At 45.7% G+C, this 27,807-nt stretch overlaps 1 protein-coding gene across 2 annotated transcripts in view; it reads right to left on the reverse strand.

The window, feature by feature from the left end:
* LOC135396502 (trifunctional enzyme subunit alpha, mitochondrial-like) overlaps nt 1-27,807 on the reverse strand; it is a 54,797-nt gene that overhangs the window by 10,631 nt on the left and 16,359 nt on the right. For both annotated transcript variants that reach the window (XM_064627513.1, XM_064627514.1), the window contains exons 9-16: nt 27,513-27,631; nt 27,283-27,449; nt 27,044-27,214; nt 26,755-26,977; nt 20,352-20,561; nt 12,146-12,341; nt 5,022-5,133; nt 4,863-4,953 (exon numbers count right to left, since the gene is read on the reverse strand). In XM_064627513.1, the coding sequence (XP_064483583.1) occupies nt 4,863-4,953; nt 5,022-5,133; nt 12,146-12,341; nt 20,352-20,561; nt 26,755-26,977; nt 27,044-27,214; nt 27,283-27,449; nt 27,513-27,631 (1,289 nt within the window). The remainder of the gene's footprint in view (nt 1-4,862; nt 4,954-5,021; nt 5,134-12,145; nt 12,342-20,351; nt 20,562-26,754; nt 26,978-27,043; nt 27,215-27,282; nt 27,450-27,512; nt 27,632-27,807) is intronic.

The raw sequence follows: 27,807 nt of genomic DNA on the forward strand, positions 1-27,807 counted from the left end.
ACACACACGCCAAAGAACGCCCTACTATCACCCAAACACGGGTGCAACGATTCCGCGGACGTCTTATCAAGATCACTCTAACAACGCGTGTTCCATATATTTATTAAAACAAACAAACGCGCGCATCGCCCAAGGACGCCGCAAACGCGCCATCCGAAGTCTGCGCCTAACAGGCAATGAATCAAGCCATCATAAAACGTTCATTAAAAGCAAAAACAAATGAACAAACAAACACGGTCATCGCTCAAGGACGTCGAAAACTTGCCACGGATATGTTAGTCCGCGCGCAACAACAGGTAATGAATCAAGCCATCATAAAACGTTCATTAAAAGCAAAAACAAACGCGGGCATCGCTCAAGGACGCCTATCATAAAACGTTTATTGAAAGCAAAAACAAAAACAAACGCGGGCATCGCTCAAGGACGCCTATCATAAAACGTTTATTAAAAGCAAAAACAAGCGAACACAGGAGCCGTCAAAATCCGTCAATTCATTCCACGAAAACAGAAAAAGAAGAAAAAAAAAAGAGAGACAGAAATGGGATCATGACTCAGTACTTATCTCCGACCAATTTCGCGGTCACAAGGAACAAGGGTTGCCACCAGGCCGGTATTATACCGGCACGGCCGGTTATTTGCTCGCTCTGCCGGTTGTCGGTAGGAAGGTGATACCGGCAGCCTTTTGCCGGTATTTGTGGCTCAAGACATTTCACAGGGGCTCTTGCGAGGTTTTCACTTCAACATTTCACTAGAGCTTGAACAAATCTGGAGCACAGACCCAACTCCGCAATCACCAGCCGTTTTCTTAGTTATTCATTATTATTATTACTATACTTTAAGTCTTGTGTTCGGAGGGGACAACATCAGTGGTTGTGAAATGCTATTGCAGGTTGTGTCGAGCCAGGAAGAACTTAGGCCGTATACAGCCATGATGAGATCTCCTCCTGCAAAGAAGGATTTGCGTGCATCGATGCGTTTTTCAAAGTAAATGATAGTCCAATCCGGTTGCTCCAATACGATCCAGTGTACCGTTCGTGCCTGTTTTTAGCAATTTCTGCAAACAGCAACTTATGTTTTTTCGAATAATCTTGAGCGAGCACGCCCGCTCTTTCTCTCTCTTCGTGCTCACCCATCCTCACCCACTTTCCCTTTCCCACAAACCTTTCCCCTTTCCCTCTATTCCGCCTCCTCTCCCTCAGCCGGTATTTTTCACTACGAAAGGTGGCAACCCTACAAGGAACGCGCATCCCTAGGTTCACACAGATCGAGCAGCGCCATCTCACGGGCCAACTCAGGAACGACCCAGTGGATGTAACATCGCCAAAAGTAAGTCCCCGTCTACGTTCGAACCTCTGCCCCCAGATGGCACTCAGCCGACACCACCCACGCGTCCTCCCATTGGCGCGCTCCGGGTGGGCGGGGGGCGCGAGGGTGAGGGAAAATCTCAGGCCAGCTCTTGACTGAAATTTGGAAAACAACAACAACTTTATTTTCGGTCTTGGAGAGTGGGGAGTTTCATCGCAACAGGCGATACTCTACCCCAGTGCTTGGTGGAATGGGGGGAATAAAATAACGAGCCCCTTTACAATAACGATCGAAGTCCGATGGTGTCCAGAAATGTCAGAAGAGCTTTGAGCGCAGAGCGTTGCTGGGCTGGATTGGGCCAGGGACCAAGCAATTTCGGTAGGGAGAAAGGGCCAGAGTCCAGCTGACGGAGAGACTCGGAGAGTGTGATTCGGGAAGGTTCGTAGTGAGGGCAATGAAGAAGAATGTGCTCCAGATCCTCAAGAGCACCACAGTGGCAACAGGTGGGAGAATCAATTTGTCTTAAGCGGTAACGCCACTGAGCTGTAAAGGCCACATCGAGGCGCATGCGGTGGATTAATGCAGCATCCTGACGAGATGTGTTTCGTGGCATGCGGAAAGCGAGCATGGGATCAACTCTGTTCAACATAGAGGGGGGAAGAATGTCGGTTGTCCGTTGGCGGGAAGCCAGGGGTGTCACTAGACGTCGCAGAATTGAACGGCGGTCTCCTCTGAGCAGAACAATACGGGTCCGGTTCCGAGACGAGAGTGCTGCTTCTGCGGCGCTGTCGGCCTGCTCGTTCCCCACGACACCACAATGGGCTGGAACCCACTGGAGAACGAGCCTGTGGCCTGCGGCGTAGATAGTGTGGATAGTGTAGAATTTGGAAAAGAGCTGCTGCGGTTGGTAAGTCTTCTACAGACATTCCATTCCAGGAGACATTCCATGACAAGTGATCTTGAAAACTACAAAGAACTGGTTGCCCTAGTCATGAATTGCAGTGAGGAACTAAAATGAGGGTTTGGACGGCGCACACGCGAGGTTCCTCTCTCAAGTGATGACTTCGAGTGCTCGACTAATGGAAGCCTGCATCAGTCAGTTACCTAAATCTTGATTCTGCAGCATTGGCATTACAGTAAAACCCGCGGATAGCGATATCGCGTATAACGATATCCCTCGTAAAACGATGGTGCATGATTTTACTGTAAAAATATACATTGTTTCTATGGGGAAACGACCCGCGTACAGCGATGGAAACCGCGGTTCTGAGAACTCGTATAACGATGTTGGACGCTGTCCCGTGCGCATAACCTCACCGCAATTTTCGCCGCGATAAGATACAGTAGAATCTCGATTATACGAACCTCACGGGGTAGCGAAAAAAAAAAATCGTATCGTCCGAAATTCACATCAAAAGAATTAAAAAAAAATAAAAATTGAGGCAAGAAAATAGACAGCGACTGTTCATTTTCCAATACTGTCAGTGAAAAAGGTAGGTGGTAACGCCTTTGTGTCTCCGTATTTGGCCAATGCTGCTCAAATTCGCGAGATGACTCAAAAGGCCTAGCACGTGCTTTCCACCCGCGAGTCGCGCGACAGGGTTCTAAAGCGAGCTTCTCCTAAAGCACGCAGGCGTTAGGTGAAGCCGACTTGCGGAATGGTGACGTGTAGTGTTGCCAGAAGTTGTCCTGATATGTTCCCTGGTTCCCTCCACGAGTTCTGGTCGCTGTTTTCCCAAGCCAGTGCAATGTCATACAGCTTCGAGTTTTTTTTAGCATCTGTTTCTTTTTCTTTCGCTACACGCGGGGTGGCGCGCGACGGGGACGCGCTATTTAGGTCAGCCCTCGTTTAACGATGTGCCCCGTACAACGATGGAATTCGCGATTACCGTCAATATCGTTATACGCGGGTTTCACTGTAATCAGCCTTCCAAATGGAAGCTGTGATTTGGAACACTGTTTTAGTAGGACGCATTATATGCAGAACCCACAAAGAACATAAAAAGACGAAGAACACTACTGTGCAAACCTCTCTGATGTAATGTTCACAGACGGGCACTTTGAGTAGTGTAGCACACAGCAGCACGCAAGTAAATGGCAATTCCGGCAGTGCGGTTCTTGCCGCTGAGGTGCACCCCAATGCAGACCCTGCACCCCTGACATCAACTTTTACTGCTTTCTCGGGGTTTATCCTGCACGCATGGCGTGAACATCTAGCTTCCGCTGTACAAGATCTTTCAGTTGGCTGGACTGCGCAGCCGCCGCTTGCTCGGGTGCTTTCACAGCCTTGGAGCAACCCATCCCAGCGATCACTGGGGGAGGATGCTCCAAATGATCGCTCCAAACCAGCCCCGCTCCGGCGCTGTGGCGTGATGGCCCCTCTCCACGCTCCCCTCCAGCCATTTAGTTTAGAGCTAAGCGGACCACACGATCAGTGGTGGGTCTGCACATAACAGCTGATGCGGTAAAAACAGAAAAAAAAAAAAAAAAACGAGAAAGGAGACGTTTCTTTCTCGCCCCCCGACAATGTGGCGGGCTTGCCTTCCGAGTTAAGGTATTTGAACACGTCACATGGATGTGGCTGCTTATACGAAAAGGAGTGATCAGGTTTCTCGTACATACGTAACATTTTTATCCTTTCCCCTTCCTCTTTTTCGTCCTTCTGTGTTCTCTGTCAATAAATTTCACGGCGTGAGTTTGCAGTCGTCATGTTCTTTTTTCCCATGTGTTTGTCCCTAGTCCTATTTGCTGTGCCATGTCTTCGCCGTCACGTTACCAACTACCCCACACAACTACAGTGCTACATTTAGAATAAGCTGGAAGGGTTGGTACAAACACATCTTGCAGGCGACAGGAATACAACATTGACGCTGACCACACAACAAATTATGTACAGACACACACAGAGACTGACTTGCTATTGGCTGTGCTGATGCAATGCCAGCATCCAGCTGACTGTATAAAACACTGGTCTTGTCTAAAACTCCATTACTGCCACCAAATAGATATCGGTATTATTCAGTTGCCATCTGCCAGCGGAGCTCTAGGGTGAACTTTCTTTTGGTGTGTCAACATGGGAGACACAGGTGGCTGGCTCATGGACACATCTATTGATTGTAAGATGTGGCCTGATTTCACGTTCAAAAGAAACATTTTTATCAATAGAAACATATGGGCATTTGATGGTACTTTCAAATTTGATCCCATTAAGTGAAAAATGAATTATCAGAAGTCATATTAATGGAAGTCTACTGTAGCACACGATTTTTCCACACTGAATTTTGACAAAAATTGAGCCTGAAAACGTTTGACTCCACATATGCTGCAGAATGGTATAGTATAGTTTTCTGTAACAGAAAGCAGCAGACACAAATTGTGTCTCCTGACCTGGGTGGCCCAATTTAGCACAGGAGGCCACATATTTCTGGATACGTATTAACAATAATTGTGCTAGAAATTGGGTGATACTGCATTTTTGAAGGTGCAGACCATACCAAGATTATCTATGTATGTTTGCCTCATTCGTTTGTTATTTATCCAGGTGTCTTGCTACTTACTGGTGTGGCTAAGACGCCTTCTTGTAGACATAGAATGGCCTCGTTGATGAAACGTGTGGCTAGACGCATTTGCAGTTCCTCAACAGTATTCCTGAAAAAGCAATATTTTCAGTGGGTATAGTATTTAGTTGTTACTGTATTCCTGTGTAAGGGACTTACTCTAAGACTTTGGGCACTGTGTACTTCCGGAGGATTTCTTCTGCCCCAGGATTAACAGGCCTGTCTTTGACTCCTGGTGTGTACAAGTAGCAGCCTTTGCCAGACTTCCGTCCTTGTGTAGGATGTCAAACGTGCGTGCAATGAAAATAAAACAGCGAGCAGTGGGGAAAACTGTTACTGCAAGAGCAAAATTGCCAAAAAGAAAAAAAAAAGACTTGCAGAAATCCTTCAAAGAATTTGATTATATTTACTGCACTGATGAAATGATGAAAAATACTCTATCATTCAGGCAAACACGTCTCGAGTGAGGACACAGTACTGTACAGACATATGATCTGTAGAATACCACTAAAGTGACATTAAACAGCAAGAAGGGTGTTTCAAGTGTCACGAAATCAAAGCCCTAGTCAAATAAATATGATGTGACCACATTGCAAAGCTTGCCTTTGCCAGAACTGGGGAACACAAAACTGCCAAGCCCATTTATCATTATCTTCAACACGGTGCAATCACATTCGAACTTCTGGGTAATTCAAACTGACGCCCAGGTCCCACCAAAGTTGTGTACATGAATAGGGGAAAGCGCTTGGTAGTTCAAACAACAGGCCTGCACTCCAGCATGGCAGCGCCACAATGGAGAGGAGCTCTTCTTTCCTGGCAGGAGAGAATGTAGATATTGTGCAAGATGTGTACTTCATACAAACACATTACTTGGATAAACCCTAAACGAGGTTCATGTATGCACATCATACATATGGCCCCCGGTTTTCTGCTGCAGCAAATTCGAAATTCCGCGTCACCGTCTTTTAAATTCTACGATTGTCCGCGGCAAAGAATCAACGGCTGCTTGAAATGAGAAACACTTCATTTTCTTGAATAATGTGGGAACAAAAAATATTTTACCAAATTACAGATTCAAAGAACTGTTGTGGCTCAGCATTACACGACATTTTGTGTTCTCCTCTGACAGAGGGTGCAGTCTGTCGCCTACAATAATTTTATACCTGCTGAAACACCTTTCAGCATCTATAGAGTTTATAGGAATAGACGAGTTTAGAAAATCCCAGTGCTCCTTGCGCGCGCATTGCATCCTGGGCGCTTGCTGAGCGGGGGACGAAGAATAATCCTTCACATTACGCTTTCGCTGACCTTGACATGTCGTGGACAATGAAGCGGTAGGGGTGAAATCAGAACAGTTTGGAGGCCACCCGTTTCTTTTGTGTTAGTAAACTCCCACAGTTCAAAGCGTTGTTAAGCACTCTGGGATTTCCTGAACTCGTCGATTGACAAATGCTTGATCACAATAGATTCTACCAGAAGGTTTGGACCTTTTCCTATGGCTGGAATGTTCTTGAATTCAGTGAGTTCATGTGACAGACTTGACCTGTAGTGGGTCCAAAGCCCTCATGCTTTTGAAGAACTGCCAGCTCTCACTGTTTTCAAGGATATCTTGCACTTTCTGAGCTGCCTGCCTCTTTCTAGCTTTTCTCCCACGTGGGTAGCTTCTTCCTCTTCTACTCCTTCCTGCCTTATTAGGGCAACATAATTATCCAGCGATGTGGCTTTCAGATAGCCCCATAATGCAAACATGACATTGAACACCTTGTGAAAAACAACTTGATGACCCTCAGCTACCCTCAGTAGACTTGCAAACTTTTTGCTGAATACTTCTATGCAACCGGTACTTGAGCTCTTGCTGAGATGAGCACAAGAGCACACACGACTCATTGAATGTTCGGGCTTGGGGCTTACAATCATTTTATATGTGACAAACCGAGGGTCTGGATCCGCCCCTGCCCGGCAGGGAATAATCGAGAACGGACCGCGGGCATAGTCAAGGCCCGGGCATCAGTCCTAGCATGCACAACATACGAGGGTGGTTCCACAAGTTTCTGGCCCGAGGTAGAAAATGCGCTCGAATTTGAAAATGTGATTAAGGACGCATGGCGCCATCTGTTGGAGGGCCGGAGCACCACCCTCAACCCTCTCCATGCTTTTGTCGGTTGGAGAGCGGCATTTCAAACAGCCAGGGTGCACTCTTCAGTTAAAATGGAAAAAATCGAGTACCGCGCTGTGATAAGATTCTTGACAAAAGAGGGACTTTCGCCTAAAGAAATTAAAGAGCGACTGAACAACATGTACAGGGAAGCCTCTCCGTCGTACACAACGGTAAGAGACTGGGCTAAGCAGTTTCGACTGGGGCGAGAGTCCATTGAAGATGATCCACGCGATGGTCGTCCAGTGGAAGTGGTGACACAAGAAAATTTGTCTCTTGTCGAGGAGGAAGTGCTGAGCGACAGGCATCTGAAGGTGAAGGAAATCTCAGAGAGGCTTGGGGCTTTCCAAAACAACCATTTTTCGCATCATCGGCGAGGGCCTTCACATGAAAAAGGTCAGTGCGAGATGGGTGCCACGACTTCTCTCGTCAGTTCAAAAGCAACAGCGCGTCGTCTGTGCCAAAGAGTTTTTGGAGCTCGGTCAAGAGAACGAAGAAGAAATATTGAAGTCAATTGTCACAGGGGGTGCTCTACTATGATACCCTTTCGAAAAAGGAGCCGATGGAATGGCGCAAACCAGGAGAAGCACCCCCAAGAAAAGCCAAGGTCACACAATCCACAAAGATCATGGCAACAATATTTTGGGATTGTCACGAGATCCTCCTCATCGACTCCAAAGAGAGGAACACCACAGTGAAAGCGACTTATTATGCTTCACTCCTGCATCAACTGTGAGACGCCATCAAGGAAATGAGGCGCGGCAGGTTGAGTCGAGGTGTCCGGTTGCTCCAGGACAATGCCCCTGTCCACACGGCTTCTGTTGCCAAGGCTGCACTGAAGAAGTGCGGCTTCGAGGAAATCCACCACCCACCCTACAGTCCAGACTTGGCACCGAGTGACTACTTCCTGTTCGCAAACTTGAAGAGGGATCTCAGAGGACGGAGATGTCAAAACGATAGTGAGGTGCAAGAGGCAGTTTTCCAGCATTTTGCGGACAAAACTTCGGACTATTTTTTCGAGGGTATAAGAATGCTGGTTGAAAGGTGTCAAAAGTGCATCGAAGTTAAGGGTGACTATGTCGAAAAGTGATACACTTGTTTCGTCTCTATGACTATTAAAAGTTGGTCGGGCCGGAAACTTATGGAACCACCCTCGTAGATGACTCACACCATAGACAGATTGCTCACGAAAGTTCTCAAAGCCCTAATTGTCCTTGACCTTGATATCGGACATGTGTTACAGTCGTTAGCAAACAAGAAGCATGGAAATATGTATTAGGAACATGCGGCACAAGATATATGGGTACACAGGCTGTCCGTGCGAAACAATAGTACTTAGATGGGGTCATGTGCACAGCCACTGTTGTGAACATCAGTTCTGTCAGTTCTCCGGGGTCACGTGTACCTTGGAGCAGTTGGGAGCGTGCGCAGTACGCACGTTTATGTGACTTTATGCGTTTATGAGTCTTTTGCATGAGCGTGCAATACTGCTCCTGAGACGCTGCACGTCGTAGTAACCGTCCACATTGTGCCAACTGCATCCTTCGACTCAATCAGATTTCCAAGAACTTTCGTGCGAAACCAAGGATTTCGCGAAATTCCATGCGAAATGAAGGATTCCGCGATGAATTGCGGACTGTGCAAGATTTCGCAGAATTGCGGAAAACCAGGGGTCTTAGTCATACATGTCCTGCTCTAGGTGCAGGTCAGAATGCTGTGTCCCTGTCTCGTGCTCATGCACGTCTTCATCCTGCACCATCCCTTGTAGCAGCTGGTAATTGTCCCAACACGCCCTTTTTTTTAGCAACATGACCTTACCCTAGAGCAGCAAGCAATCAGGTGGCTTGACAAAACGTCCACTTCTGGTCTTCTTTACTGAGGGAATGTCTGACACAGTGAGCTTCCTGCACACACTATCTTGGTTACAGGTGGCTCTACGTCTAATGGTAGCCCCGGTTTTGATGTGTGTGACATGATACATGTGGTTGATGCAGCCGACACCACTGTCCCGTAAGCTGCCTGTGGATATTGGGCATCAGCACCTCGTATTAATCCATCAATGGCGCTTGTTGTAGCCATCAGCCACCTTGGTCTTTTGCACTTCCAGGCATCTCTATACTCTATAGGTTCTATCTACCCACATCGGCTGCAACTTTATTGGTACCATAGGAGTTGTAGACATAGCCAATTGTGGTACCATAGGTACATTAGTCTTCTGCCTACAGCCCATCAATAGCTCAGCTGGGGTAACCCCTCATTTCCTGTGATGCCCAAGGTAGTGTCAGTGCCTCCTTTTCAATTTCCACATAGCACTGTTCTGTTTCAGAGAGTGCTTTTGACGCATATGTAACTAGACGTCAATGTCCACTGGGTTCCTGCAGAAGTAAAGTTCCGAATGCATACGTAGATGAGTCCACTGGCAATATATGGTTGGCTCGTGGATCATACTGCGCCAAGACTGGTGTGGTGAGAGGGTGTTTGATGCACTGGTAGGTTTGTGCATGGGCTGCTCCCCATATCATGCCAGATCATGTCATAGGAGGTCTCTGAAGGGTTTCATTTGTTCTGCCAGTCCTGGTAAGCTGCCAGTCCCACCATCCCATCTTGACAAGGTGGCTGATCATGCCCCGGCACAATCATTTTCTGGCGTATGCATGTTCCTTATGGCTCTGAGTTTTGTGGATCCACACTTAATCCCTGTGCTGCAACCACCTGGCTCATAAATTTGGTCGCTGGGTTACGGAACATACACTTCCTTGCAAGTCACGCTTTGTTACACTCTTAGGGATTTTTCTGAAGATGTCATCTAGCAGAGATGCCAGACTGGGGAGTCCCTCTAGTACTTAGAGCATTTTGTGCTAAGAAAAACTCTGCCACTTTTAAAATTCCGAAAGGGAGTCCGTGGAATTGGAAATGACCGAAAGGCGTAAGGAATGTAGTATATTCCTGTAAGTCTGCAGTCAATGGCGCTTGCCAATATCCGGATCTGACATCTAGCTTGCTGAATAGTTTGGCACCGATAAGCTTTGTGAGAAACTCTTCTACGGTGGTCATTTGGATTCGCTCAGACTTCTTGTTTGTCAAGCTCACAGTAGTTTATGGAGCTATGAAACTACGGAGCCCCCAGTCAATAATTTTGGTTTTGATACATGTTTCAGGAATAGAGCCATTTAGGAAATGATCTATGCAATATGTGTGTTGGGCTAAGTTGTACAGGTTTCCTGATTGTTAGGGCAGTGCTTGTAATATTGTACGTGTATTGGACTTGGATTATTTCACTGCCTAGAAATGTAACTTCAGTTGATGAGTAATGCAGCGTCAGTTTATATTTCCCACAAGTTGTGCTGGTGCCAGGTGCCTTATCAGGCTTGTGCCTTTTGTGTCTGGCATTCACGTTTCTATGTGAAATGAAAAATGGACTGATTTGATTTGATTTACACAGATGCACAGCTTGCAGTTTTGTTTCTTTGCTGCAACCATTGGTGCGCACCACTCGGCTGCCTTGTCAATATGCCTGATCTCCTCTATGTTTTCTATCCATCTTAGTTCTTTCCAAACCAAGGGAAGAGAAGTGGAATCTGTAACCTTGTGCGTGTGGCTTGACACCTGAAATTAGTGTAATTTTGTATGGGGTCTTCATGAGGCCAAATCCTGACAGGAGTTTGAAGCAGTTATCAAGGATGTTGCTTTCTGCAGGGCTCTTTTGTCAAGAAATTCATGAATATGCAATGCCCTGATTCCTGGCCTTCCCAGCAGTGGTTCTTGTAGTCCTCCAATGATGAACACATTATCAGACATGATGTGTTCTTGTCATTTGGTCATCATGATAGCTTGGCCCAAGGTCTCAACGTGTGTTTTGCCAGGTCCTAGGAGGACTTTTGATGGTGGCTTCATTTCAGTCATCTCAGCACTGTCATAAAGACGTGCCGGCAGCACTGAAACATCGGCACTGGTGTCTATTTTGAATGTGTCCTCCGGCCCCTCATCTATTGCTGCTACTGTTCATAGCTCGGTTCCTGTACAGAGTACTAGAGTTGAACCTCTATCTAACGAATTTGTAAATGATGGCTCTTTGTTTCGTTAAATAGAGATATTCGTTAAATGGAACACGCCAAGTGAAACAAAGATGGCTGCCGCCACTACCTGCGCCACGCGTACCGCTAAACGCCATTTGTCATAAAACCGGTATTAAGCTAAGAAGGGCACAAAATATCAAGCTTTATTCGCCACATAATGCTAGGTAATAGGCAATTTGTGCACAAAATCGCTCTGAACATACATAACTTTCGTAACTCCAGATGACCTCTACTGCTTTCTCCTGCGCGCTCGCGTATCGACGTTTCTTGGTTGGTTCACTTGCACTCACAACGTCCGCAAAGAACGGGAGTTGAATTTCCATTTCTATTTCCATTGAATACCGAAAGGAATGAGAAATGGGTACATATCACGTAGACGTCTGCGCTGATGAAACTTTGAACGGCGGCGGCATCATGTCCATTTTACCACCGTCAGCGTCAGTGGCGCGAACAAACACAAGTAAAAAATGCCACAAAACCACAACCTACTGTCATCGGCATCAATAAAAGCTAATTAGACTTCATGAGAGGCCAGCAATGCGTGTTCTGGTGTCCGAAAACAGTTGTGAAGAGGCTCTCGCGCTGGTTTCGAAACGGCGTCAGCACACCGAAAATTACCGTCAGCGGCGATGCACATGTCTACAGGCTAGTGCCTAGAGCATGTGACTACCGAAGTAACCAACGAAAACTCGCGTGAGGACAGCGGAGAGGGGAAGGTTTCTCCTTCTCTTCTTCGTGGTGAAGGAGAAAGACACGTGCACAAGGCTTTCGTCGACCAGAAACTTCGTGAAATAGAGGTGACCACATGAATGTATTTCGTTAAATCGAGCGCAAAAATACATTGGCATTTATGGGGACGCGTACGTGCAACGGAAATTCTTCGTTAAATAGAGGATTTTGTTAAATCGACGTTTGTTATTGAGAGGTTCAACTGTATGTCATCCATGTAGACTACCTCTATGGTTACGCTGCATTGCTCCATCTGCTGGGAGCTTGTGACTTGCAGACAGTAGCAGTGTTCTTTCTCAGTAACACATTTCAGTAACACTTACCAAGGTAACCGGCAGCCACCATGTCCTGGAGCAATCCAGGATCACCTCCTCCAAAGCGAGCTCCATATGTCTTTCCCAAGAAATCCGCTATATGCGAAGCCACGTCGATACCCACTTCGTCAGTGAGCGTTGCAGCCCCCACTGGGAATCCAAACTTCTTGGTCAATGAGTCCAGTTCTTTCACTGTTACACCTTCCTGTTAAAGAGCTTGTCAGACATTCATACAAGTGCAGGTGGGCTGTAAATACACCCAATGAATTACATTCTAGCAACTTCACAGTTTAATACAGGAACATTTAACCAAGGCACGGAACAATAGACCTTTTTCACATATGCGTCGTATCCTATTGGCTCCCCAGTGAACCACGCTCAGCTCGGGCAAAAAGATATCTATGTGTGTAGCACAAAGGACCAAAACCGGTTCGAAATGGGACAGACGAGCTTGCACCGTTCGTGCGGTCCCCTCACTGGTCCCCACTTCTATCATTCCCATACTGCACCATCTAATGAAAACAGAGATAACCCTCTCCTGCGCCTCAAGGTCATGCGCATGTGCACACAGTTTTGAAAAAGGTCCTTTAGAAAAAAGAAATCAGTACAGATTGGGCGGTTCATAAACTGAACGAGAATTATATTGATAAGTAGGGCCCGGAATTTTCCTATAAATGTCTATAAACGCTTAAATGTGTCATTCTGGAGGTTGCGTAGGTTTTTGTCCACTCTACTTGATTGATTGTAGCCTTTTTTAGCATTTTTGCACGCCATAGCAGCTTTTTTTTTAGAGGTGAAAGTGCGAGTGCACCTTTCAGGCTCATACTGAATGTTGCATTTTGCTTTTCGTTTCTGCGTCTTTGAGCCTTTTGTTCCTTTTTTGCGTTTGGTTTCCTTCTGTATCTTGGTTTGCTAGAAGGGTGTGTATGTATATATGATGAAAAGATTTGGCTTTTCTTGGCCTTTCAAGATCTTAGAGGATGCAGAGCTAAGACAGCGTGGTTCTAGGACACCTCAGCATTCGTGTGACAGAAGACAAAGCTTCTACGGTCACGTAGCCTTTAAACGAGCAAGTATACCTGGATGGACCATTCTGAAACACCAAGAAAGCCAAAGAGCGTATCAGGTTAACATGCCTCTTTCTGCATTTTATTGCCTATTTTGGTGTTTTTGAGCCTGCCTATTCCAAAATGCCCGCTTATTTCTATAGTTTGTACTACAAAAATTTCCTAGCCCTATTCATAAGTACTACACAACTGCAAAATCTCCAACCAGAGTAGAAAAGCAATTTTTGACAAATTTACGAAAGTACGTCATAATCAGTGTAGGTAGGATGTTGAGAGCTGTGAACACCTCAATGTCCTAAAAATCACAAAAAATGCCAGAGATTTCACCAAATAAACCAATGGGTAAACTGACAGGCAAAAGAAAGAATACAATGGTGTGTGTGTGCTGAATAGGTCATGCGCCCTAGGAGACTGCCACTTAACGTGAGTGCCTCAGAACAAAACAATACTTTAGTTGATACCATTTTCCTCTGGCATAGTGCTTTGTGGCTGGAGTTTAAATTTTTTCAAGTATAGCCCGATTTTTCCACAATGCAACGTTCATTCATTTTGAGCTAAACCTGATTAGTGCCCTTCAACCAAGATGCCTACCAAGAGTGCACTGCCTGTTCCGTAAAATCGGTAACCAGAGAAGATAGACTGAAAAGCTGCAAGGTTGCAAGTGTGCCTTCACAATGCTGCTTTGGAAAGTTTTAGTTGGTAACTAGTAAGGCCCCCTTGCAGCTTAACATTATTTATGTCTTAATTAAAATTGTTTTCTAAAATTAGGAAACTGTAAATGACAAAATTCAATTAGAGAATCTAAAAGTGGCATACACTTGGATTGGCATAACAGTGGATAGAAAAGCAAAGGAAACATAGGAGAGCTGTCAACAAAAGCAGCTTAAAGGTGAGCGTATGAACCTGAGGTTGGCGATTTGGATGATGATCACAGAAGAATGCTTAGGTCAGAAAGAGAACAACAGGAGCTGGAGCAGTAAAAACAGCAAAACATTAGAAATAAGAGGATCTGCAAAGACCATAGGGTCCAGAAGCTCAGAGAAGGTGCCTGAAGGGCTGGAACAGCACAGCTTCCCAGTAGCCTCATGTGACCAAACAAGGAGAAATCATCCATGTAGCCTCGCACATAGCACCCGTGGCAACGATGAGAAAAACGACCTAACACACGAGAGAAATGAACTGGAAAGTGATGCACCCACAGACCGACCCAGTAATGTAGCTTTAAATGATCGTTAAAGGGACCATAAAGTCTATTTTGAATCTATTTTAAACATATACAGTGAACCCTCGTTAATATGACTACTGCCGTTCCCGTGGATTTTGGTCATAAAGCGAACAAGAAACGCACGAATATTAACAAGAAACGCACCCTCCGCAGACCGGACACACCGCTGCGCACAACAAAAGCCGATGTAATTATGATTTATTTTCTGAAAAATCTGTTAACAATGACTACGTCAAACAATTTTCAGTCATTAATTTTTCTAAATGGACAATAGCACCATCAATCTATCACCGCCCTACTTTAACACGTGTCACCCTCTGAGCGAGGTACAAGAGAGCCTCTCCCGGGGGCTACCCTGAGGGTCATGTGACACGGTCATAATAGCAGGAAGACAATGCCTCTGTAGAGATGTACAGATACAGTCATCGTCAGCGCGTCAGCATCGCGCCGTCATCGTCAGGATCGATGCGCGGCTTAACGCTGTAGTGGGCGCTAGTATTCATACGTGTAAGTGTTGGAGGGCGCTCACAGTCAAGACGCACCTAGGGGGTGTCAGGGTTATAGTACTTAAGAGGCAGAAGCCTGGAATAAAGTTTCTTTCTGTTGTGGTTCCCTGAGTGTGCGGACTGGTTCCTAACATGGTGTCAGGAGTGGTGGGCATTTCACGCCTGGAACTACGCAGTAGTGGCTCGCCGGCTACCTAGTCGTCTCCTGTTCGGTGTGTTGATATTCCTGGGGCTCAATCTCTACGCACGCAACTACGGCTCAACTTCTAGAAGGTGTGACCCGTTTGCAGTTTCTGTAGCTGTTCATTAACCGTCACGGTTGAAACTCAGTGCCCGGTCCACACTACAGGACATGAGTAAGGACAACAAACCATGAGAGGAACCACTAAATCAAGCTGCGGTGGTGCTGCTTGGTAGGGCTGCTGCTTGGTAGGGCTCTCACTACAACCACCAGACCATTTCGACTTTGAAAACGCCAGTTCGTGGACTACGTGGCTAAGCCCACTTGAAGACTACGCATTTGCTTCGGGTCTACGCAACGCCCCAGGAGACATTCAGGTACGGTCTCTTCTTTACTGCATGGACCGAAAGCTCGTCCGCTTCTTTCTACATTTCGCATCGACGACGCCATCAACTACAATTAAGTGGTAGAGACTTTTACGGCACACTTCGTGCATCCCGTCAACGAGGTCTACGAATCTGCACAGTTTCATAGAAGAGTGCAACAGCTTCTCCCAGCTGTTGCACTCTGTAAGTCGTGCAAAAGATGTAATTATGCATCCGTCGAAGTCGAAGAATGGCTCATTCGTGATCGCTTCATCGTGGGTCTGCGAGACGCTCGACTCCCCGATCAGTTGTGCAGAAATGTGAAATTAAGCCTCAAGGAAGCGTGGATTCAGGCCAGGCAGGCCGAAGATGCAGATAAACAGCGCAACACTTTATGTGGACGCGCGACAGAGCCAGTCCCAGTCATCGATGCCGCTAGATCAGGACATTCTCGTCAGAATCCACGGGATCAAGGTCCACGGAATCGTCCTGTTCGGTCACAGCGACCCGGAGCAAGTAACTGCGACTACTGTGGTCGTGCACCGCATGCTCGTTCCGAGTGCCCGGCTCGGACTTCGTTGTGCAATTGCTGTGGAAAAAAGGACATTTTGCGGATGTGTCGCAGTCGGAGGAGGCGCAATAAGATGGATGCACTTCATGCAATCAAAAATTCAGCACAAGCAAAGTTCGCTGAGGTCACGGTAAATGATTACACAGAAGTGTTCAAAATAGACTCAGGGGCCCTGGTTACGGCACTTTCCAAAACTTTTCCTCGTCTTCCAAGAACGTCCTGGGATCCTTCGCAGCTACGTTACTGTGGAGAGGAAGATCTACCCAACAACGGCTCTACGTCGTGAAGTCACTTTCTGTACCCTTGCTCGGACTGCCCGCAATAGAGGCCTTGAGGGTCATCAAGTTTGTAGACAAAGTATCGTCTCAACCTCGGACAACGTTATTCGATGGGCTCGGAACCCTTACAACGGAATACAAGATTCATCTCAAGCTGGATGCCGTTCCGTTTTCACTAAGTGTCCCTCGGCACATTCCCATTCCCCTGCGAGAGCTCATCTGCTCAGATCTGGAAAAGCTTCAGCAGGAGGGCGTGATTCGTAAAGTGGACAGTCCAACAGAGTGGTGTTCAGGTCCAGTGGTTGTCCCAAAAGCTACGGGAGGACACAGGTTGTGCATGGACCTCACCAAGCTGAACCAGGTCGTCATGAGAGAACGGCACGATATACCTACGGTTGACCAAGTTCTAGGTCTACTGGGGGACTCCACGGTCTTCTCTAAGTTGGACGCTGCTTTGGGCTTCTACCAAGTGAAATTGGCAGAAGAATCTCAAGAACTCACTACTTTTACTACGCCCTTCGATAGATACTGCTTTCGTCGAATGCCGTTTGGCATTACTTCAGCGCCGGAGTTTTTTCAGAAACAAATGTCAAGAATCCTTGAAGGTCTCGAAGGAACTGTGTGTATGATTGACGATATACTGGTTTTCGGAAGAACTGCATAAGAACACGACTTTCGCCTGCAAGAGGTCTTGAAACGCCTGTCGCGAGCTGGGATCACTCTGAACAAACAAAAATGCCAGTTTCGACAGAACAAGGTGTCTTTCCTGGGCGTGCAGCAGCATTTGGAAGTACTTTCGAAGATCTACGCAGTCATCGGATGCAAGTTCGTGTTGCAAACGCTGATAGGCACAATGACGCCTCTCGTGAACTACCTTAAACGTCACCTTCCCCTTGTGAGGGAGTACCAATGAAAGGTCAACGCCAACGCACGCAAGAAAAACCTCTTTGATGTATTGACTTTACACGATGATGAATGACGTACAGTGGACTCCCACTAAACGAAACTCGGTTAAACGGAAATTACGGATAAACGGAACGATAGGGTCACCTTTGGTTGGTTTCCTATATATACATTGATAAAAATCGACGGATAATTGAAACAGCCCGTTTTATGTACTTCGGGTAAACGGAACGAAGTGCGGGTGCCAGATGCCGCCGAACCTGGAAGATTACCATTCACGTCTGGCAACCCGGGCGGAAGTCATAGCCAGTGCTATTCAATCCAACAGTCACTCTCATACAACGTTAGGCTTAGCTCGCGTCTACATGTGTCTTCATGAAGTCGGAAGAAACAGCCACATGAAGGAGCTTCGCTTGTGTCAACGTTGCGGATAATTTGGGGACATGATCGCGAGAGCAAATCAAAAATAGAAACTGTGAAATTTGATATGCCAAAGTCAACGCTGTCGTCATAGCAAATGCATTGAAAGGTGATGTGGATGATTGCATAGTCGTGCATTGAAAGGTGATGTGGATGATGCCACATGGTACTGACAGGTAATATCAGAAACCTGGACGCGGGAAGAGGCTGCGCAGTTTGCACGACAGAACAGATAGCTAAACCCCATTGTTGACGATTGAGATGCGCATGAAATTTTTTCCAACCCTCAGGCATGCAGGTATATTTCGTAAAGAAATAGAAATTTGTGAAAACAACAGCTGTTAATCCATTTTTTCCTTGCTACCTACAGTAGTGGAAGTTGATTACCTTTAAATAAAGTTGCATTTCATGAAATCTGTGTACTTTGGTTAAATGAAACTTTTGGTAAGTGGAACAATATTTCCATTCCCTTGGAGTTCCGTTTAAGAGGAGTCCACTGTAGTGCGTGGGTCACAGCCTCTGCCGGTGAAGAAGAAACGTGCTCTCGATGGCAAGCTTATCGCAAGCTTACAGTGATGGTGGCACTTGACCTTCAGCCATACAGTATCGTTAAAGCCCTTCGCTTTCTGCGATTCCGTGATTCCGCGAAATTTCGCGGAATTCGGAATTAATCGCGGAATCCATCGTTTGGCACAGAGTTTCACGGAATCCTTTATTTTTAAGGGTGTGTGGATATTAGAGTTCTCAAATTCGAATCGAATATCAATCACTGGATGTGTACGATTCGCGAATCGAAATACCCAATATTCGGGTTTCCGAATAATTTGACTATTCGCCGAATACGAACGACACCTCCCGAAAGTGGGCTTCACCTGACGCTTCCCTGCACGAGGTGAAGCCGCCCCTACAAAATTGAAGCCTGCTTTACGAAATTGTTTATGCTGCAGGACAAAACAGACAGATTGTAGTGTAGCTCAGGATAACATTAGCCCATGTTTGTTGTGTATACTTCACCTGAGGAAGGGGCGGCGTCCCTCCCGTATGCAGTTTAGCGGTAGCAGTGGGGGATTTTGATTTGATATCTGGGAGGTTGCCTTCAAGAAGTTAAGACTTTTAAATAATGGCCACAGCCCAAGAACAAAAAGCGGTGTACTAAAAATGTAACTTCCCCAGGGCATGTATTGTAAACTCCTTCCTATAAAGTTCCTATGAACTCTGTAGATGCTGAAAGATCTTTCAGCAGGTATAAAATGATTTCAGGCGACAGACTGCATCAGATGAGAACACAAGATATCATGTATGTAATGCTGAGCCACAACAGTGCTTTGAGCCTGTAATTTTATAACATATTTTTTGTTCCCACATTATCCAAGAAAAGAAAGTGTCTCCCATTTCAAGCAGCTGTTGACTGCTCACCGCGGAAAATCACGGAATTTACAAGTCAGTGCCGCAGAATTTTGAATTTGCCGCAGCAGAAAACAGAGGGCCTTAAGTATCGTGAAAGACCAGGAAAAATTAAAGGCACTAATGTTGGAGGCTGTTCCGAATTACTGCTTGCAGTCCACACCTACAGTATCACAAGATATGGTGCTGCGGCTCTATGATGACACTTGAAACAAGGTAAAGTCAAAGCTTATGAAAGCCTTAGAGGGCGGCCACGAGCAGGGTGTAAGCAATGTGGCAACCACCTCATCACAGGTATGGAACGCATCTGACAACCTAGCAAAGTTTGTTGTGGACAAAATGATTAGTGAACCAGAGAAAGAAATTGAAGCATATGCAAATGATGTGCTGCTAAAACGGACTTGGGAGCCTAAGTCAGTGGTGGCAGACAACTGGTCAATACATGTATGCCAACCTTGCAAAACTTTGAACTTTGCTGCCATTACCTGGCAATCCCAGCTACCTCAGTGCCCAGTGAGAGGGCATTCTCTGCAGCCGGGGCAGTGGTGTGCGCACAAAGGGAAAGTGTTACCTGACCACGCAGAACAACTCATCTTCTTGCATAATAACCTGTGGACCTGCAACTTGCATGTGGTCTTGTACTTTATCTAGTCTTTGAGTGAGGGTGAGCCCTGAAACAAGGCTTCTGCCACTTACTAGTCACTGCATACATTACTGATTCCATTCTTTTCTTATGTTATGTTGTCTTTCACTTCAGGGAAATAAAATTGTTCACAGATGCTCTTGTCTACTGTACTGTGTGCATATCCACATACTGTATGCCGATGATTCGATATTCGATTCGTATTCGGTCCCAATTATCTGTTTTCATTTCGTATTCGAAAAATCTACTATTCACACATCTACTATTCACACACTAGAAAATAGGGAAATTGGGTTTTTTGGAAAAGCAGGTTTTCGGGTGAAAAATAAAAGAGTACTTCACACATTTTAGATGAACACAAACTGTGGAACAGCCGTGCTCAATGTACAGAGCTCAACATGCTCCAATGCCAACATTGGTGGCTGAATTGGCACTTTGCCGAGTTAGCTTTTGGGGTTTTCCCTTAAGTGACGATGATGTGGGGAGGGGGGGGGGGGTAGACATGGGTTTTTTACCGGGTACTTTAAAACACAAAGCCGTAATTATAAACAAGCTGAATCCAAATGAGGTCTGAGGTTTGACTATCTGAAGGAAGTCTAGAAAGTCTCTGCCATAAACTGAGATGTCAATGAGCGCTGCTCAACAGACTTGCCTGCATGAGTCTCATGGCTTCTGACAACATAGGAGCCAAGATTCGTGTTGTGTAGAAACCTGGTGCATCCTTGACAGTGATAACTACTTTGCCTTGTTTGAGACCAAGAGCGACGGCTGTGGCTGCCGTTTCCTGGGAAGTCTTTTCGGTTGTTATCACTTCCAAGAGCTGCATCTTGTCCACAGGGGAGAAGTAGTGCATTCCTACCACCTAGAATCAACAACATTATTCAATGGTCAGACCGTTCTAGAATTTAGATACTGTTAGTGAAATGGTTTAACAGCACACATCTTTCCTCAACCCTGCACCTGAAACAAAGCCAAACTTATTTTACCGAATGCCAACTGTGGTCTTCCTTGATTCTACATCAATTAAATATGAGACACAGAATTTTTACATACTGGCCAACCAGCCTCACGGCCCTAAGAGTATCGTAAATAAAATAAATAAATAAACTATAGTAGTGTTCAACTTAAGAAGGAAAACAGACCTAGTTCATCAACTACATATGCCATTGGAGATACAGAGACTCAATGGAGTAGTAGGAGAAATACTGCAGCGCCACCATGCACCATGGTTGGGGAGCACACTTTCTGCTGCAGTTTAATGTCATACGGCTAGTCTTAACAGCCAATACAGAAGCAGAGTGAGCATGGTGGATCTCGTGCCGTGAGAGGGCACGTCCTCTCTGTCCTCTCGTCCGGCTCTGGCGCACCCTCTCGTCCAGCCATCCTCTCCACAGCACAGTAATATTTTGAGAGCTGACGGACTAGATGTCTTTTCCTTCTTAAGTTGAACACAACTATATAGGTATATACAAGTTAGAGTAGAGATAGGGTGCAGGCAAGCTGGTACCAACAGGTACGAAGAGGGACTGACGAAAAAGGGGACAACACACACACACACACACCCTCAGTGCCTCATCATCATCAGAGATCAGCATCATCACGGACGATCATCTCAGATCATCATCTGTGCCTCTTGGTTTTCCTACATCATGATAGGTAGTAAAGCAGGTGCAGATGCCGCTTGCACTGGGAGGCCACGGTCACATGGCCTGCCGGCGCCTCCCGGTCTGCCGACTGAAAGAAAAATGTTCTCCAGGAGAGTAAAACAGATGCCGGACGCATATGCGCTTCTCCCACATGTTGTATTGGCGTTAATCAGGGACAATGGAACATGACACAGATGAATGCGACAACAGCAGTACGGAGATGATTTCTCAAAAACGACGGAGTATTTTGTGGGATTTCTTCGAACGAACATCATCAGGTGAGGCCAAATGAACGGCCTGCAAGGCATCGTTAAAAACACCGAAAGGAACTACGCCTCTGCTCAATCATCTCAAACGTCATCCTGCTGCCTACAAGTCGTATTAAGCGAAACTGTCGTTTGTAGATGGCAATAAAACCCCAAGAGACCGAGACAAGCCAGAAGTCACTGAGCTCCTACATGAAACTGAAACTGAAGGCCACGGATGCTGACAAAGAAAATTGCAGTGTTCATTGCCAAAGGCCTTCATTCGTACTCCGTTGTTGAAGAACGTGGGTTTCTGGACCTCATTGGGACTGCTGCACCGGAATATGTCGTTCCGAGCAGGACTACGCTTTCGCGCACTGTCCTCCCAGAGTTGTACAAACAAGAAGTGCAACGGGTCAAGTCCGAGCTACGCAGCTGTTTCACGGGTGGCACTGAGTGCATTCCATTACAACTGACGGTAGGACTTCGCCCAGCACAGACAGTTATGTGTCCGTGATGTGCCATGTGTTGGACACAAATTTCACTGCCTGTAACTACACTTTGGCTTGTCGGAGTGTATCCCAGGGACACACTGCTGGTAATTTGCCCGTTTTTCTGCAAAGCATCTGTGTGGAATGGGACCTTCCAGAAGGCCTGTCAATTCTTGTACTCACGGATGGATAATGCACGAAACTTCATCTCAGCAGTCGCGCAGTGCAAGTCGTGAACCAGGATCCCTTGCTTTGCCCACACACTGCAGCTCTGCATTGGGGATGCTAAAAAGGGGACATCTAGATTTAATGGAATTTGCACCCGAGCAGGGTCAGTGGTTGGATACTACAAACGCAGCTCCCATGATCGCGTTTGCGGAAGATACAAACAAACATGGGATGTGCACCACTGGAACTAATCCAAGATCTTCCCACAAAAGGGAACAGAGCGTACATGATGATTTCCCATGTGTTACAGTTGCGTTCGGCAATTTCACTGGGCCTTTCAGAAAATGACGACATCGACAACTTAAGCGGTAATGAATGGCGCCAAATGTCGTCAGTGACTGACGTGCTAAACTGTATCGATGAGGCAACTACAGAAGCTTGCACTGAAAGCAGTCCTACTCTCTCCCTTGTTATTCCTCTAGTTTACTGCATGTCCTCACAGCTATCAAAAAAGGTCCAAGAATGTGGCACAGTGTCATTTGCTTCAAACCTCCTTCATAGCATGAAAACAACGCTTAGAGACATAAAAATGAATGACACTTTTACATTTGCAACTCTGACAGACCCAGTACTCAAGAATGTCTGCTATGTAACTCAGACACAGAAGCAATGGGCTCGGAAACTCTTGGAAGCAGCAGCAGAGAAGCATGCTTCAACTGGCTTTCACTGTGATACCACAGAATCATTTGAGGAACTTGCGTCAGTGCCCTCTACATAATCTGCTCTGTGGAGTGTGTTTGGAGAATTGGCGTCTGCCTCAGGTGTTTCCCCTCAAATGACCCAAAGGCTGCCAACACCGCAAGTGGAGGATTACCTTCGTTGTCCCACCCTGCCACACTCAGAAAACACACTGCTCTGGTGGCAGTCTCACGGAAAAGCAAGGTCTCCCGCAATGGTCAAGGCAGCACAGCTATACTTGTCCATTCCTGCAACTCAGGTGCCAAGTGAAAGACTGTTTCATATTTGTGTTCTTACTGTGTCCACAAGACGGCAATCTTCGTCGCCTGAACACGTTGAACAGTTGGTGTTCCTGCATGAAAACCTTAAGTAATAAAGCCTATGCCTAACAAGTTCTTGTTGCATCTCATTTCAGATTCAAATTTAAGAAGCACCATTATAGACCGCTGGGGCACTACATTTGTGGACCTGTTGATGCAGGCAAAATAATAAATTATTCGAAAAACATTCGCGAGTGGCACTATTCAATTCATATTCGATTCGGTCCTGAAAACCACCATTCGCACACCTCTAGTATCTAGGGTCGCCGACCGATTTTTCAGACATGCTCAATTATTCGGACACGTTCGGGGAATGGCCACGGGCCCCATAGAGTTAATGTATAACGTCCAAAATTTTGGATGCCGTACAGCCCAGTCGCTCGATATTTCAGACTCTATTTGCCCAGCCAGCGAGTGTCACGAACGGTCGCCAGCTCATCACGTGTGTATGACACAATGTGAAGGTCAAGGAACTGTGCATTAGTCATTTCTTCCTTGTAACCCATTTTAAATGGATCTAGTAAGGAGTGAAACAGGCAGGAAGGGGACCAGATGCCCCTTCCCACATCGGGTAACATGCAACCGCTGCACCAATGGCGTCATCGGTAGAATCTGAATCATATGAATCTCTCGGGACGCCGGAAAATATTCGGATAATTTCGAAATTCGTATGAAAGAAGTAAACCAAGTATAAAAATTTAGGCAGGAAAATACACAATAACTATTGATTTTTAATTACTCTGAGTGAAGGAGGCCTGTCGTAGCGCTTTTGCGTCTTCGTTTTCACCAAGGCTGCCAAAATTTACGAAGGCCCAGCACATGCTGTTCAGCGGCCAGTTGGACGACAGAGCTTAAAGCGAGCTTCAACTAAAGCACGCAGGCATTAGGTGAAGCCAACATGCGGAATGGTAATGTCTAATGTGGTAGGATGGATGTTTCCTAAACGTGTTTGGGATATCGACGACTTGCAGTCTTCCAGCCCAACCATCAAACTTGGAACTAATGAAGGCGATTGTGGTGCTTTGATCCATATACAGCGACGACATCACTTCAGAAAATAGAGACCGATGTTATGAGGCACAGAAGGAAGACTGCCCATCAAGTCAAAATCAACAACGTCACCCCCCAGCCTACTACAGTGGAATCTCACTAAACGGAAATTTCTTAAACGGAATTACTGCTTTAACGGAACAACAGCCGCAAGGTTGTTTGGATTCCTATTTATGCAGTGCAAAAATTTTCCCGTTAAACGGAACAAAATTTTTTACACCACTGGTTAAGCGGAACAGAAAACAGAACTGACTTAACATTTCAAAGCATCATCGCTACATCGCAGCTTGAGCTCTCCGCTTCTAGTACTGCCATGATTAGGATTAGTATGTTAACAGTAGTAAATGCCATTTCCAATGCACATCATGGTCTTGATCCTCAAGGCAAGATCGAAGTTATCAACAATTTTGAGAGTGGTTGTTACACAAACATGGCGCTTGCGATTAAGTCAGGGATGTCAAAAAGTACACTAGCGAGAACTCTTAGCGAAAAAGACAAGTTGTGTGATGCCTTTAGTGCTTCACGATTTGGACGGCAAAGAAAAAGACTTTGACTCGGTGACTACGAAGAGCTTGAAAAATGCTCGCTACTGTGGATAAAGCATGCCCAAAGTCAGAATATCCCAATGAATGGGTCAATTGTTCGTGTGAAGGTGGAACATCTCAATGAGGACTAGAACAAAGTTGAAGATTGTGTGTGTATGTATTCATTGTCTTTGATGCAGTAATGTGCATAAAGACTGCTTACAGCTTCAGCACTCCTGGAAGTTACATCATTTAACATCTCACTCACAAGTCAGTAAATGTAACTCCTGATAAACGGAACAGATTTTCCAGGTCCCTTGAGGTTCCGTTTAAATATATTCCACTGTAGTGCTTAATAAAACTAACGTTTGAAGCGAAATTCGTTTTTTCGGACTGCTCGCTTATTTGGACCTTTGTGCAATCCCCGCTGAGTCTGATAAATCAGACGGAGACTGTATAACATTAATTGTAGAGGCTGAACAAACAACAATAAGGACAACACAAAATTTAAGCTTCCCCAATGCCAAAGCAATGATCTGAAAGATGGCAGTCAACAAAAAGTGCCAGTGGCAGGACGCGAACCTACAGCTCTGATTGCCAGGAGGGTGTGCTACAAATTACGCTACACAGACATCCCACTTGTAGTGTACCAGGGGAGACAATAAAGAAGGGGAGGAACAGTGCACGAGACTCATTCTGTTCGTAACCAGGAAGCAGTGTAGTTGCTGTATTCCTACAACACTGTCGGCAATCATAGAGGGGTGGTTTCGAGGGCACACGCATGCTGGCAGTCACTGACTTTTCGTTGACTGACGTCTTTCAGAGATGTACATCTGTACCAGAATTTAGTTTTCCTCCCCATCAGGATTAATCTTCGCTTTCTTCTTTCTTTATTATTTCTTGCTTGGGCACCACCACACTTCTCTTACGAACTGTCCAAAAAGTAGAATACTTGCTAGCATAACCATTAAAAAAAGCACATGCTTCAGACAAACAAAACTCTAGCCATCAAGCCCAAGGTGAAATTGAGCAATTTCAGCAGACATGGCTCTAGCCAAAATTGGATGTCCTAATTCATACCTACAGGAGGAACGAATGAATTCCAATGTCCAATGAAGACTATCTTCACTGAAGCACATAACTGCCATGACATTCAGTGTGAAATACTTTTCCTAAAAAACGCATCAGTAGGGCCTGACTGGGTTATACCCGATTACGAACGATATTTACCCCAGATTCAAATCGGCAAAAGCAGGGTTTAACCCGACATTTCCCCTAAAACTGCTGAACCAGGGGGGTTCAGACATCACAACACAGAACTTTGGCAGCTGTGTTGTATATACATAAATATGCTCGCACAAACTGTCAAAAAAAGAGACCCTGCTGCCTCTTCGACTAAATACAGTGAAACTCCTTTATAACAAAACTCAGCAGGCCACAAAAAAATGTTGTAAGGTAAATTTGTTAAAGAGGATGTGCATCGTATCACTGCCCTAGAAAATCATAGTTTTATGTAATACTGCAGTAGTGTATTGTAAAAGCAGAATACTGCTGAAAGACCGCTTGGTCCCTACCTGAAGCGCAAAATTTTGAAGCAAGCAGCTTCTAGCTCACGTTTCAGTACAAGAAAAGTAGTGTGCTCTAAAAGGTCAGTCACATGTTTATGCGTGACGCGACACCTACTTGACGGACAGGATCCCACTTCTTTGCGTTCGTCCAGTATGTTTCAGTATAATCAACACACTTGTTTTGTTTTATCTTTACCAAATCCAAAACAGGTTTTGTTAAGGGTCTTGTCTTAAGTGTCCATGGCTGCTTGTGAGACCAACAAAGATTTGGTTCACCTTTAAGAAAGCTAATCAAGTGCACACACCTTGTCTGGTCTTTTGCTTGCCTCAGCAATCTTGGTGATTGGGAGGGCAGATGTGTTGGATGCAAAGATGCACCGTTCTGGAATGTAGTTCTCCAATTCCTTGACCACAGCTTGTTTGACTTTGAGGTCTTCAAATACTGCTTCAATGACGATATCCACATCTCTGAAGTGATCATACTGAAGAGTTGGTTCCAGTCTGGACATGATGAGGTCACTCTCAAACCTGTCAAATGCAAGACATTTTCTGTTGCTATTCTGTTCCATAGCTGCATAGGCTACCCGCACATACTGTGAGATTCGCTTTTTCTTGACAGAGTCCTTTAGGCCCTTGTACACTTGCTGCTCGCCTCGCACAATACCAGCACTGGTTGTATCTTTGAGGACAACTTTCAACCCCTTGTCAACCGTAACTTGTGCTATACCTGCACCCATTAGCCCTGCACCAAGAATGCCCACTGACCTGCGAGGAGACAGTGTAAATGGAGTCATGAAAATGAAATGTTAGTGGTACTTTCTACTCTGGCTTACTTGACTTCTCCCTTAGGGTTTCCAAAGCGGTTCTTCTTGCAAGTCACTTGTCCGAAGTAGAGGCCAATGAGACCCTTCGATTGCGTAGTAGCACACAGCTCACCAAAGGCCCTGGATTCTTCATCGTAGCCTACTTTGGAGCCTTTCTCAATGCCAGCACGCACAACCTACATGTTTGAACAACCAGCTGCAATCAGCTTGCCACTAATTCATGTAGAGTTTATGACAACCTCCAGGATCTTTAGCGGTGCTGGATAGAGACCCTGTGTCAACTTCATTACTTGGCCCTTAGCTTTGTTAAAGATCATGTCTCGAACAAACTGATACTTCAGTGCCACACTTAATAGTCCTAGAGAGAGAGAGAAAGGTATTAAATGGGTTACATCAACAGTTCTGCAAAGTAAAGAACCAGCAGTAACCTGCCATTATACAGTGGAGACCACTTATAACATAACCGTGGGGATAACAGGATACCGGTTACAGTGCGGTCACCAAAGGACAGAGCGCATTTGTTAGCAAATTCTG

Source organism: Ornithodoros turicata, chromosome 6, assembly GCF_037126465.1.
Source record: "Ornithodoros turicata isolate Travis chromosome 6, ASM3712646v1, whole genome shotgun sequence".
NCBI lineage: Eukaryota > Metazoa > Arthropoda > Arachnida > Ixodida > Argasidae > Ornithodoros > Ornithodoros turicata.